The sequence below is a fragment of the Haliaeetus albicilla genome, chromosome 2, assembly GCF_947461875.1.
Source record: "Haliaeetus albicilla chromosome 2, bHalAlb1.1, whole genome shotgun sequence".
NCBI classification, from domain to species: Eukaryota; Metazoa; Chordata; class Aves; order Accipitriformes; family Accipitridae; genus Haliaeetus; species Haliaeetus albicilla.
This window is the reverse complement of record NC_091484.1, coordinates 3647924-3661913: the sequence shown is the minus strand read 5'-3', so window position 1 is coordinate 3661913 and position 13990 is coordinate 3647924. Positions and strand designations below refer to the sequence as shown.

Genomic DNA, 13990 nt, shown 5'->3' with positions numbered 1-13990 from the left:
CTGTGACATCAAAGCGCTCCTTTTCCCTATAGAAACGGGAGCTGCTCTTTTGATCTCAGCCCCCAGTATCCCCCCCAGATTAATATTTACTTGTACAACCCAAACCTACGGGGGATCCTGCGCTTGATTCCGCCATATGTTCTGGGGCGGTTTTTGTTGCTTCCCTGGTTTTCTTTGGGAGGTGGTTTGTCGGCGGGGGGAGGAGTAAGCAGTAATTTTTATATGTTTATTTATATCCATGCTACCCTCTGCTCCTCGGGCACAGCAGGGGAGGGCACCCAACCTATTTCGTGTCAACCAGTCGCTTTGAAGCTTGCCACAATCAAGCGCTTTTATTTTGGGGGAACCCGGCCAGCTGTTTGTTTGCTTCCCTGCTTTATATTGATTCAAGGAGATGATCTCCCAGGCCCCATGTGCTTAATCTGTGAGCTGCTAATGTTGCATGAGACATCAAAATGGTCCCTTCTCCCCTGGACTGCTGGGGTATTTATAGCTTAATGCGGAGGTTTACGGCATAACGCTCATTTTCAGAGCAGGGGAGGATACATTCGTGTATCTAATACCACAAACTGCTGTTGACTTTAGCGGGGATATTGCAACTCTAATTCAGTGCCAAAAAGTGACCGATGTACTTTATATTGTAAGAATATTCTGATATAACTTGGTTCCCAGCGAGTCGTTAGGATGTCTAATGGCAGGGTTCAGCTGCTGTCTGCATCCGAGCATTGCTTCGTGCAGAGGATGCTCCCTGAGATCCCGAAAAGCAGGGCATGAACTCGGGATGGGGACGAACTCGGGATGGGGACGAACTCGGGATGGGGACAAATTTGGCCCGAGTGTGAAGCCCCGGCTTCTGCGTGCCAAAACAGGGACGGCGTCTCAAAGGCAGTTAGAGCAGGATCTGGCTCTCCCTGTGTTAGCGTCTGACAAAATGGAGTGGAAATGAATTCAATTCAGAGACATCTAATTTCATGAGAGACTCTCTAAGAATAATTCTACTGCAGATGCTTAAAGTGATTTCAACATGAAAAGCAGGAAAGGCAGAGAAGATGATGGAAAATGACTACAGAATTTATACCTTCCCCTCCTTCGTTTAAGCCCGGCACATCCTGCGCGTGTCCTGGCATGAAAGCTGAAGAAAACCGCGGTACAAATGAAACAATTTCTTCGATGTTCTTCTTGCCCTCAAACAAAGAGATGGCCACTGAAGGTGTGTATAGCTGCCTGTCCTGGACCCACAGGGACCAGTCCAGGGGGAAAATTTGTGGGTTTTTTAAATGAAGTTTTTTAGCACGGTTTTAAGTGCTGCTTACAAAGTGAGAAAAGGCAATATTTAAATCACATGCACTGGATGTCAGTTATTCACACCATCCTGGGGTGCTCTAGATGATACTTCTGTGCCCTAGGTCGTGTTTGGAAAGCCAGATCCCAAACGCCTTGACACAGTGACTGTCACTGATAAGAACACATGACCACTATTCTCTCTATTTTGTTTTTTTTTTTACTGCTTTTTTCCTTCCTGCTGTTTAGGGGGTTTAAACAGCCTTGATTTTCTGTGGCTGACAACACACCCCATATGCTATTTATCTTGTCAGAACTCTCTCCCTCTGCCCTCAGCTCCCATTTTGTTCTCATTAATAGTGATTATGAAAAATGGGGCTAAATACTTACTTTCATATGATTTATCCAAATGTTGAACTGCGTAATTGGAGAAGCTAAGACATTATCCCTTCAGATTCTGTCAAGACTCAATTTCTGCATTTGATTTAATTTTTAGACTCATGACCCATAACAGTACATATATTTATTGCCTTTATGGTGGCTTGGCTGAACAATATATCTATCAGTCAGAAGCGGGAAGCTGCATATTATTTATAAGAATTTAAATAGTCAGTGTTTTTTAAGAACACTTGTCCTTAGCGTGCAGTTATTAACACAGGGCCCCTAGATACGACAAAATTGAAAGTCAGCTGGAAGGAATGCCCTTATAATGAAGATATTTAATAACTGGCGTCAGACTCTGATTTTCCTTTCGGTGACAGAAGTGACGCATGAGCAAAGGCAGGGGAGCGCTTTGCACTGCAGAAACCTCCCCTGCCCCCTTCCAGGGCCCGATCCGGCGGCTTCCTCGCCTTCCCCTTGCCACTGGGAATTGCTGATGTATCAAAGGCACGGCTACACAGCCACAGAAAATTTGGTCCTGCCTTTTCTGAGCTCCCACCCAGAGACGCGCAGACAACCCGCGCTTGCACACGCAGCGTTTACGGGAGCGCGCGTCGCTGCCTCGCAGCGATTTTGCGCATCCCTCTCCCCCTTTCTAATCCATCATTTCTCTGCCTGTTTTTTTTTTTTTTTTTTTTTTTCACAAATCACTTTTGCAACGGCTTTGGCCCTGATGGCCAGCTGAATGCAAATGCTTATCCGCGGTGGAGCGTCTCGATGGTATGGATCGTCAACACGCAACTCGAATCGAAACCGAGACTCCTCTAGGCTTCAAAGCCCGGATTGCTGGGGTAAGGGCGGCCAGCGCAGATCAGCAAGCTAAATAATAACAAAGCATCGCGGAAACTCAAAGCCACCGTCGCATCCACGCCGCTGACAATACCGCCCCGCTTCCCAAATCAACACTGACACAGTGTTGAAATTGTTAATAAAACAAGTAATCAGGCTGCTAATATCTGCGAGCACCATTTTGGAAAAAAGATAATAGAGCAACCATCAGGGAGTATAGTTAATGTATAAAACAATTACTGTAGTCAGATGCTTAAATAAGAGCCATAGTGGTAACAAATGCATTACTGTACGGAGCAGCAGTTTACAGTACACAGGATATTTCACTTCTGATGCCCAAATGAAAAAGAATACCTCTAAGATGAAGCTGATGCATTTATCACCAGATTCTCTCCAGCAGCCTTTTTCCTTGGCATGAAACCTGCTAACACACGTGTGTGCGCACACACATACATGCGCACCCCGACACAGTTTTAACTTAGTATTATTTTGTTGTAGAAACTAATATAATTATTTAAAGCACGCTCATTTGTGGCCAGCTAGTTGATGTCAGTGGTCGTCTTTCTTTTAAATACAAACGCAGTAATCAGTCAGGAGAGCTTTCTTTTAAGTAGACCTTTTAAACAAAAGCTTCCCATTGCCATTTTTGATAAGGATCTAACCGCTAATCTTGTATTTTGCAGCCAGCCCTGAGACTTGGGCATGGCTCTTCCCTCCTTGTGAGACCCTTGCAGAGAACAATAAGAATATTGATTTTTTTTTTTTTTTTAGACTCGTAATATCGCAGTGATTTCCCCCTCCCCCTTTCTTATTTTCGCTACCATTTGGTGGGTTTTGACCAGCTTTAATTGCTACAAAGCTCTCCTATTTTCTGTTGTTAGCGCTAAATCCGTACCCTGCTCTCTGCCGCACGGCAGCGGTTAGGACTTCTCATTGTCTCTTTAATCCCAATTCCTCTGTTGTGCATCTTCCTCTGGAAGGAGTAAAAACTGCCTGGAGAACCCCAAAGCACAGAGAAAAAAACGTCAAGAATATAAAGAAAAGGGCTGGCTGGGACATCCTGCTTAAATACCTATGGAGCAGGAGTGTGTTTGCCGGGAGAGGGTTGCTAAGAAGGAGTTTTGCTGGTTTTAGTTTAAGGCTGAGTGTCAGAGTGGAAGTACATAAAATGGCTTAACTGAAGTGCGTTGGGTTTGTTCAGAAAGATTTCTGCCTATGCAGCCATCCAACCTGATTGGGAGAAAAAGAGAAGTGTTGTCACCGATAATTTTTTTATTAAACCTCGCCTTTTAGAAATCCCAAATTGCTATTCATGAAATAATTTTCCCTCTAGTGAACGCAGCTTGATTTTTTAATGGGTACAAGATATTTTAGTTGTTTCCTCACCTTTAATTTCAAAAAGTGAAAAAAAAAAAGTCAAAATTCAAAATACTGTATCAGCTTTAATAACCACATTATCTCTCCGGTTTTGATTTTACGCCATATACTGCATACTAGTACAATTCAAAGCCAGCAAAACTACTCTACACCTCCATTTAAAAAAATGGAGATGGTGATCTACTGCACAATTCCTTCTGGTTGTACTAGAGACCGAGCAACGACAATAATCGTACTCAGGTTATCTAGCACTGCATTTAAACTCGGTTTCAAATTATGGCTACTTTTAGCCTAAATTTTAAACTTAAACAATTGACTAATTTCTCAGAATAAGATCAATGACAATCAAAAAGGTCTGTCCAATAAATAACTATTTTCGGAGTGTGGCGTGCAGCGCACTTGCTGGGTATTTTCCGTGTGCTCTTTCCCATCGACTTCCATGAACTTTGCATTTATCTATTCATCTAGTGCTCTTTGGCTCCTGTGGGAAATATCTTTAATGCTGGAAATCCCGAGGTTAACTAGCTACAAATGGGATTTAGTTATTAAAAGCATTGGCCGGTCTTGAGGCTGAGCAAGGATGGGTTTCTCGGCCGGGAGATCCAGGGCTTTGCCTGGAGAAATGCAATCAGCCGAACCCGAAGGGTCTTACCCATTCCTGGGCAGCATCACCAGCTCCGCTTCGACAGCATCAGGGATGCAGGAGACCTCAGCCCCTCATCCCAGTACCCTTCTCTACGATGGCTGGCACATCGCAATCGGTATTATTGTTTTTTTTTTAATCATATCCCTTGCCTTTTTTATGGTCAGACAGTCAACTGCCAGCATCAATTATGAGCGTTAATATTGACGTTGTCTTAAAAGAGGTTTAAATATTAAAGTGAAAAGGGACTTGCTCTGGGCTTCATCTCTTTGTGGTGTTCGTCAGTAAAACTTTAACTTGCAAAACAGTTGTCACAGTGATTTTTTGTGTCTTGCGCTGACGATGCCTGAGCGGCAAATGTCGCTGGAATTTTTCAAATGAGCAAACTGCACTTATTAATTATGCTAATAATCACGACTCAAGATAGCTGCTCTGAGGAAGACAATAGCTGAAACTTGCTCCTCGTAAAAGGGGCAGCGGATGAGCCGTCGCCTTTGTCGTATTTAGGGGCTCTATGCAGGAAAAAAAATCTTCCTCCACTTCTGGGGAAACAGCCGTTCACACATATAGACCAGAAACCTCACTATGCATATCTTTATTTTAACCACCATGCTATTTATTGATTTCCCCTACAATTATGCAGCGCCGTATTTATTTGCATCAGTGCTCTGCTGTGCCATATATTAAACCTCCCTTCCTCCAGTGGTGGCTCTTTAGAAAAATGCTTCTGATTTCCCCTCAGAGTATGAGGTCAATAGGCCATAACTTATGATTTTGAACCTATAGCCAGACCTAATTTATGGATCATTTCTGGTTTCTTGTGTTTAACTGTTTCTGGGAGAGGGTTTCATCAGAGAGATGGAGAGGATTCACTGTGCACAGCTGAGATCCTGGCTTTAGGGGCAAGGGACGTATGGACGGTAGTAAAGCTCAATGCACTGCTATAGCTAATTCAGATCTGCTTCTCTATAAATTATGTATAGTTCTTCTGAAAAATGTTTGTATTTCCTAATATAGCTCTAGATTATCTCACTAAAGCAAGGGAAATGTTGTTTAGAGAAAGTCAGTTCTCACGTATCAGAAATTAATTTTCATTTGCTAAGCACAGAATGCATTTAGTTCTTAAATTTTGTTTATCGGACTAATATTGACAAAACATGGATTTGCTTTTCTCGCTCTCTAACAACTTTGGCAATATTTGCCATGGACGAGAGGTTAAGGTTTTACATTACAATTTGTAAACCTTAAAAAAAATTCTCCTGATCTCCAGCGAGTTTGCAGCTTGCATTGCCCAGCACCTTTCGCGGCAGGATCGGCAAAGGGATTGCTGATTTGGGTTTCACGTGCCGTACGAGCCTTTGACCGGCACATGCTCTTTGCTCCGACTCAAACCGGCTCAGGGTGCTTAGGAAAGGGCCGATCACTCCCTTCCAGCAGATTTTGGATCAGATGCGGAGAAAGCTCTGCGTATAAATCGCTGCAGAGGCCGTGGGGACAGCACGGAGCTGGCTGTGCGGAAGAAAACGTCTGAAGCCGGCCGGGACAGGGGCTGTGGCGTGCTGCATGCATCACTTCATTTTTGACTTAACTGCCTCAGCAGCTCTTGGGAGCGATCCCCTTGTGCTTTACATCACCAAAACCATCTGCTAGAGTTGTGCCTTGAATCGCCTGGTCCTCTAGAGGCAGCAGGGAGAAAAAAAAGGCAAAGTGAAATTCTTCTGTGGAAAGAAGTAAAAAAAAAAATTTAAAAAATTTAACCCGTTCAATCCTGAATGAAGTTTTTGCAACCCCCAGCCCAGGCAGCAGCTGGATTGGACCCATCCTTCAGGAACTCACTGGTGGCATTGGGTGCCCTGAGGTTAGCCAGGTGCCTGGAGGATATATTGAACTTGCCAGGTAACAAATAGACGGCAGCCTCAAATGCTACTGATGAGGTTCGGCTATGAACCGGAGCCAGGCGCGATCGTCAGCGGCACTGCAGCGTCGGGCTGTGTCAGCATGGAGCTTGCCATGAGACCCTTCCATTCGGCGTGCACACCCTGGCACGTGGGATCTCAGGAAACCTGGCAAGAAAAACGCCATGGGAGGTCCAGATCGAGGACGGAGCTGCTCCTCTCTCCCTGGAGCACGGGCTGAGCATCCCAGGCTGCCCGCTATGCTGCAGGGGCAGCTCCACACGTGCGACGAGTGCGTGGGTGCTCATGCCCGCTCACAGCAGGCTCCGACCCCGCCGCCGCAGCACCTAGGCACCACGGGGTGGGCTGGAGACAAACCCGCGGCCTTTAATTCTGGATTTATGGCTGCTACTGATCCTAAGCTAACCTTTTGCCATTATAGCGTCTGAATGCAACTTTGGGGATTAATAAACGGGAAAAGTCGGGACCTTAACTGTCAGGAATATAGTAGATGTGCCCGGCACTAAACCCAACAGCCATAAACCATGGAGGAATCCACTTCACCTTAAGAAAACCCAGCTACCTGGTGTATAGGGTTAACAGCATCAAGCCAACGTGCTAAGAGACCGCAGCCATCGCTACAGGCTCCGCTGCGCAGCGTCTGCGTAGCAGGATCCCAAGGAGTTAAAATGAAGCAAACCTCCTCATGCATTTTATGTCACAACTCCCCCTTTTTTTGTCTGTGTGTGACCAAGCCAAGTTCTTTTTTAGCTCTACCCTTTTGAAAACTGCTGGTTACAGATAAATTAAAATGCCAGAACTGAAATTGCCCACGTTAGCCCCTAAGGGAGCCTGCACTGTCATCTTTCATTAGATGCTGATAGACCAAAAGCCCAAGGCAAAGTGTAAGCTGGTTCCTAAGAAAGGGCTCGGAGCCAGGAGCTGCATCTCTCTGCTGTAATCTTGCATCTCTGTCCTTTTAAGTTTAAGCTGAGCAATGCTTTCTTAGGCATGTCTGTTTTCATACTGCAAATTTCAGTCTTAAAATCAACAGCAAATATGAACAGGGTATTCCACAGAGTCCTGAATTGTCAAGACAAGCCAATGCATTTTCTCGGAGCAATCTGATGGTTTTGTCTGGTGTCAGCCCTTACATCCTCCAGTGCAGATGATATGTTTGGACGGTTTAATAAAGAGCTGTTTAGAAATGTGACTGTTATTCTTTTTTAAAAAAAAGAGAGTCACATAATAGTTCAGCAGCAAAGGCGGGATTTTCCCCATACTTCTTCCATCATTTTGAAGGAGGGATGGTAGCTTCGTGGGTTTTGTGAAGTGCAACACAGCGGTGACACGGTCTAGTCTCAAAAAAAAAAAAAAAAAAAATCTAAAATTATGCCTGCACAAGGAGCTTAATAAACCATAAAGGCCAGTGGCTTTCCAGCATCCTTTCACTTTGTGTTTGAATTAGAGATGTGCTTTGGCTTAGAAAAAGGGATCTAGTTCTCGGTGTGCGTAGGCAGTCGGCGGCAAGGCAGGCTGCTTGCTGGGCTGCGGGCAGGAGCCTCTGAAAGGAGCAAAAGCCCAAATCCGATTCCTTATGAGTAACTCGAATTGCACTTTGCTGTTGTGCCCGAAGGATAAAAACTTCCTTGTGTCCCTAGGAGCAGTGAATGGGTGAGGAAGAGGAGGCTCTCAGACGTCACCCCTGTGTCACCTTATCCCTACAAAATCCCGCTGAGGAAATCAAGCTGCAAAACCATACTGGGCTGCCTGGTTATTGTAAACCTTTGGATGGATGGCTACCGTGAAGTTCAGCAGCAGGTGGCCGAATATGGTGGGTTTTTTAAGGCATGCAAAAGTGTTGAAAGCCTGGAGAAGCCAGCCCAGTTGTTTTTGCTCATCTGTCGCTCTAGGCAGTGAAATAATTTACTCCATTTCCATCCACCTTCTTCTATTTATTTGTATTGAGTTATGATGGGGAAAGGAACTGTCTTAGATGTCTCTTACTTTCCTGGAGTCAGCAAGACTTTAGTTTTCAGCCTCTTATATCTCTGTGCTCCTAATCTCAGTGGGTTTTTTTCTAGCTGCTCCTGAATTAACTTTTATTCTGTGTACACAACACAAAGCAAACAACTGCACAGCAAAGTCCAGCGCGCTTTTCCCTCTGCAGCAGGTAGGACCGCTTCACTGTATGACATCCGCAATTGATTGAGTATATGAAACCATAACACAAAGTAAAGAAAACTGGAACATATATTGTTCCAAAAGTTATTGGGCGAGGCCGTGGGGAATTAATTTTCATTGCACTACAGCTCCAGAGATGGCAATAATAATGAGCTGCACTTAGGAAAAGTAAATACCTGTGACAACTCCATGTAGGTGCACAGGGCTCGGGCTGCTGCGCCGTGTCAGCCGTTGTGTGCTGGACACCTCGCGATCACAAAGTAAGGGGAAGCATTTTGGCTTGAGTTCTGGGGAGTTTCTGCTATATCTGAGCACTTCATTGGAAAGCATTGTGGCAGGAGTGGTATGAGAGGTCTTAGCAAGGACAAACGTTCCTGCGATGCAATAACTTGGCATTTTGATTATAGATTTTCTTTCACCGCATCCCAAAGACTTGCTTCAAACATGCAGTGAGGAAGGTACTTCCATGGTCTTCACTGAACAGCACCGCCACTGCTCTGCCTTCCCAATTTCACTCCTTCTCACTTCTTAAATAAATTTATGCTCATATGCCGCAGATGAAGTTGCACCTATCCTGCCTGTTGCCAGAGGCTACTCATTTGGGATAAAGCAGACGTTTAATCTCACGTGTGTGATCTAAATAAAATGAGAAGAGTGAAAAGAAGCAGATCAGACTTTGGCTCTCGTTTTGGTCTCACTTCTCCTGAGTCTGTGGATAATTTTTGCAGACTGTGATTCATCTGGAGGGGCGGCAAAGGGTGTGCGCGCACCCAGCAAGCCTTCGTGATGCCTGGCGAGAATGCAGCCCCATCTCCTTGTCTGGCTCTTCCAGTCCTCTGGCATCCCCACTACATCGAAAGGACATGCAAAAAAACCAGCCAAGCCTCCATCCCTTTCCAAAAGGAGCCTGGGAACAGCTGCCAGGCAGCAATGGTGCTTGACACGGTGCAAATCAGGGTGGTTTCTCCCACTGGTGTGCAGAGATGGGTGCTCTAAAGAAGCTGTTTTGGCCACGGAGCAAAGGTTGTGGCAGCAGAAGCTGTGAGGTTGCAAGAAGGGCAAATTTGGTCTAAAGTCAGAAACGCCATTTAGTTTCCTGACTTACAAAAGAGAATAATCACACTCCCTTTACATGGGTATCATGCCGTTTAATTAGTAAATGATTAATTTGTTAATGATTTCCCTGGCATGGAAAGCACTACTGAACAGCTTCTTTTCCCAGCCATGTAAAACTGCAGCAGAAGGGAGGTACATCTGCACCTTCTCAGGTCCCTCTTTGGTTCCTCCCCCATTCCTCTGCCCAGATCTAGTCCCTTGGGAGATGCAGCGAGTGAAACGCAGCTCGGGGAACCTCTTCCTGCAGCACCTCTGCATTAGGGCATGCAAGATTTCTGTGAAGCTGAGCCACATCGTTGCCCTCTCTGAAGCGAAAAGAGAGAAGATGTTTTCTTAGAGCTGGACGAGAGCTGGGAACTCTGAGTTCCAGAACTGAGTATCAGCTCTCCTGGTGCCCACCACTGCGCCTCACCTGCAGAAGATGCACGTTTGCATTGCAAACTTAGACGTAAACCATGTTGTTACGCTCTGTAAACACTCAAATATCCCGAATTCTGTTTTATTCACAATTTCAGCAAAGAAGATTATCAGTGAAAAGAGAAGGAAGCAGAAATGAATTGCGGCCTTGCTTCAGAAAAGGGAAAGAGACCCATTTAAGCCAATTTCTCCAATCAAGAAGAAAGGCTTTTTGAAAAACAGATCAAAACAAGCCTCGTTTCTTTGCAAAGGGAGTTGATCAGAATGGCATTTTCCATAAAAAGGGTTCGAGAGGGACCGTGAGGAGGCTGGGGCCGATTCCCCAGGGTGGTTTGCACCTTCGTAGCACACGCTGCAGCATTCCCATCCCCTGGTGCGGCTGTTCTCCACCTTCCTCTGGCTCCCAAGGGGTTAGTTGGCTACAGAGACAGATGAAAAGCTCCAGAAAGGTTTCCATTTTCCTGACCCTGCTCCAAAGCTTCCCTGACCGAGATGAATCTGCTCCTTGGCCTCTGGGAACATCTCACGTTTCAGGCAGCTCGGTGGTAGCAGAGATATGGCTCACGCCTATCCTCTGCCGTGGGTCCTGCCCTTTTAATTCTTGTGAGCGGCTTATCTGCCTTTCCTTATCTCAGTCCTTTCCTTCTTCATGATGCCCTTCTTACCCTAACCTTCCTGCTATCCTTTTTCCCAGCCCAGCTAAACCTCCCTGGGGAGGGGGCTGCCCCTTTTAGAGCTTTTTGCCTGAAGCCACATGACTCCCAAGCAAGTGCTTTTTTTAGGGCTCTTGACTTTAAAAAGCTCCAGTTTTGGAGCTCAGTGGTGAAGTATAACTCTGACATTGGCATGGTGGTACCGGAAAAAAAACCTGCTACGAGCATGAGCAGAGCTGGACCCCTCGCATTTTGAGTGGCTTCATATTCCTTAGGAAAGCTTAACACACAAACACACTGTGCAAAAGCCATGCATTCAGCTCTCTGCAAGCTGGTGAGATTGGCTTAAAAATAATGAGGTTTAAAAAATAGAGTAAAATACATTTTGGGCAACTTTCATCCGCTCCTTGGCTTTGGAGTGGTTTTCAGTTTGGCTCTGGGGACCACTTCAATCCCATTTCCAAGTTCTTCTCTGTACCCTGGAGGGCCAGACATCTACTTGAGGAAATCAAATCAAATCCGAGATTGCCAGAAACCCTGCAAAAATACTGATTGTTTTTAAACCAAACAAAATCTTCGCTCCAAATGGAAGCCCAGTCCAGCCTGACAACAAAAATCACAAGTTGGCAGTGCAGCCCTCCTAGCGAGGCATCCTTGCTGATTAGCGCTGCTGCCTCATTAACATGCATACTGTAATCTCATTTGCTCCAGGATTGCTTTGATGTTAATTCCAGCGTTTTGGTGCAGTGTGGTACTGCACTTTGTGTTTCCAGGCTAGCATCCCTCTCTTCTGCAGCCCAAGCCTTTTCTTTCTCTTGAATCTACCCGTGCTGCGGCCACTAAAGCACCGGCCACCTTCACCCTCCCAGTTTGCGGCTTTGCCCTCCTACCTCGCAGCCTGGCCCCGTACTGGTTATGCTCTGCTTTCCTTATAATGTTCTCTCCCTGTGGTTTTTCAGCCACCTTTTCATACATTTTTTCAAACTACGCGCACCTTTTTCCCAAGCCCCGTGACTCCTAGGTAGGATGTTCAGCCATGAAGGTTGTCAAATTTGGGGACGAGGGAATGAAACCTTGATGCGTCCTGCCCTGTGCGTTCGCTATATGGCTCATGAACAAACCCGCTCAGCCCTGCGCCTGCAGACCGCGCTGCGTCCCTTCACCCTGACCGTGGGGACAGCTTTGGAGCGGAGAGGGACGGACAGACAGACAGCATCCTCGCAAGGGCACCTGCCGAGCCCCGGTCTCTCCAAACACGCTCTCTGTTCCTGGGGTTATTTTTACGGCTAGAGGAGAAGGGCTACGGGATTTCCAGTGGGAGCAGGAGCTCTGAACCTGCCTGCCAGCCCAGGAGAAATGTGCCCGCTCCCCGTGCAGCTGTACCCAGCCGTGGGGGCACGGCAGCCAGACGGGTCAGTGGCCACGGCCACGGGTGCTGGGGTGGTGGCTACGGGCTCCACGCGCTCAGGGATGGCGAGTGCTGCATCTCCAGAAAGCACTGCGCTCGTGCGTGCGCGGCCGTGCGCGTACATTGTCTATAGGTGCTTCTGGGGACCGCGTATCCCAAATGGCTTGCACCCCCCGGGAAACGCTGGCCCCCTCCTCCTGGGTGACCCCGAGCTGGAGCACGGGAAATCAGCACGAGGAGCCACCGAGTGCACGCGGAGTAGTAAATCCTGGTTACTCCAATGAGAAAATAAATGCAATGGTGCAGCATGGATGAGGGCATCAGGCAGATGTCCAGCAAGGCGGGGTAAGAAAGTTTAATGCATGTCATTACGGGGAGCTGAGTTATCAAGAGAGCCAGATGTGTGGCCAGGGTCAGCTGGGGCTGGAAATGCTGTAAAGAGGTTTTGTTCAAAGCAAGATGGGGACTTCACCTCCCTGCAAAATCAATCATTTACACACTTCTCAGATGCGGCTTCCAGATATCCTGGGTGTTTATGACTGTGAGGGTTCAGAGCTACCTCAAAATACGGGCAGGCCAGAAAAGTGAGCCTGCTTTATTGTCTGGGAGATCAATGACTTTAATAATCAGCATCTTACTTACACACGATGCCCATACTCAATTCGAATCTTAATCAGAGATGGAGAGGGGGTCTTAGAAACCGTGACGTAGCGCAACGCCGTGCCTTTCTCCCACCTGCTTGGAGGAGGAGACCCTCCGGCAGGACTCGTGACAAACCCACCGCAGCATCGGGGACCTCACCCCGCTGCCGCTCCCTGGGGAGCACTCAGTCCCCCCGGGGATGACACGAGCTCTGGAGGGTCCCACAGCCACGTCACCTACACCCGTACAGCCCCAAAGCACGGCTCCAGCCTGCGGGGACAAGAACTTGCCGAAGGGTCACACACCTCGGGTGCCCACCCCACGCGTGTCCCTGGTTTGCAGGTGCCACGTGTCACCAACACCTTCTGCTAAAGGGAGACATGACCAGCCCTGGGACCACCTCTTCTCGCAGGGGAGCACGGAGCAATTCTGGACACAGCTGAGACTGAGGTTTCTGCCTAAAGTGCTCAGCAGCTGTAAAAATCCGCTGCAATTTAGGGACCAAGAAAGGGACCGGGGCAGGAGGGGGGCTGTCAGTGCAGGCAAGCAGCTTTAAACCTCTCAGCCTACGTGTCTTTACACAGGGACATGCATTAAAAAAATGCGAAGCATTTGAAGCCCACCATTTTAATTAAACTGATTTAACATCCGAGCTTGCGAGGGGCGTGGGGCTGGCAAACACAAAGGAGCCGCACAATCACTTTGGCTCCATTGTTGACGGGCTTTTGCTCTCTGTTTGTACAATAACCTATTGAACTTTTCCAGACTGTAATTCAAGACAGAATAGATCCTTGCAGGAGGCTTTTTTGGCAGGGAGCACTGAAGGCCTTGAATCAATTTCACTTTTCCAGTGTGGCTGTTTAATGTATTGATACCAGCTGGAAAAAAAAAAAAAAAAGAAAAATAAAAAGGAATCAATGTTACTTTTATTTGTCCTGAGCTGAAGCCTTTTGGGTCCATTCTTTGTGACACTGATACCATGCAGCGTGTGGCTATTGTCCCACCTTCGCCAGGAAAAGCAAAGACTGTTAATGCGAAACAAGGCAGGTTTTTTTTTCCTCGGTAATACTTCCCGGTTTTGCAAAGGCTTAAAACCTATTATAGGAAGAGAAAAGTCCAGCAATTGCACTGCCGCATGGCTTAG

General features: G+C 46.8%; 1 protein-coding gene across 4 annotated transcripts in view; it reads right to left on the bottom strand.

Annotated features, from left to right (window-relative positions):
- The window catches only part of LOC138689248 (uncharacterized), a 210723-nt gene that overhangs the window by 6043 nt on the left and 190690 nt on the right, over window positions 1–13990 (bottom strand). For all 4 annotated transcript variants that reach the window (XR_011328079.1, XR_011328080.1, XR_011328081.1 and 1 more), the window contains one exon: window positions 1079–1184. Coding sequence is in view for 1 of the 4 variants with exons in the window: in XM_069803499.1 (XP_069659600.1) it covers window positions 1079–1184 (106 nt within the window). In the remaining 3 variants the exon portion in view is untranslated. The remainder of the gene's footprint in view (window positions 1–1078; window positions 1185–13990) is intronic.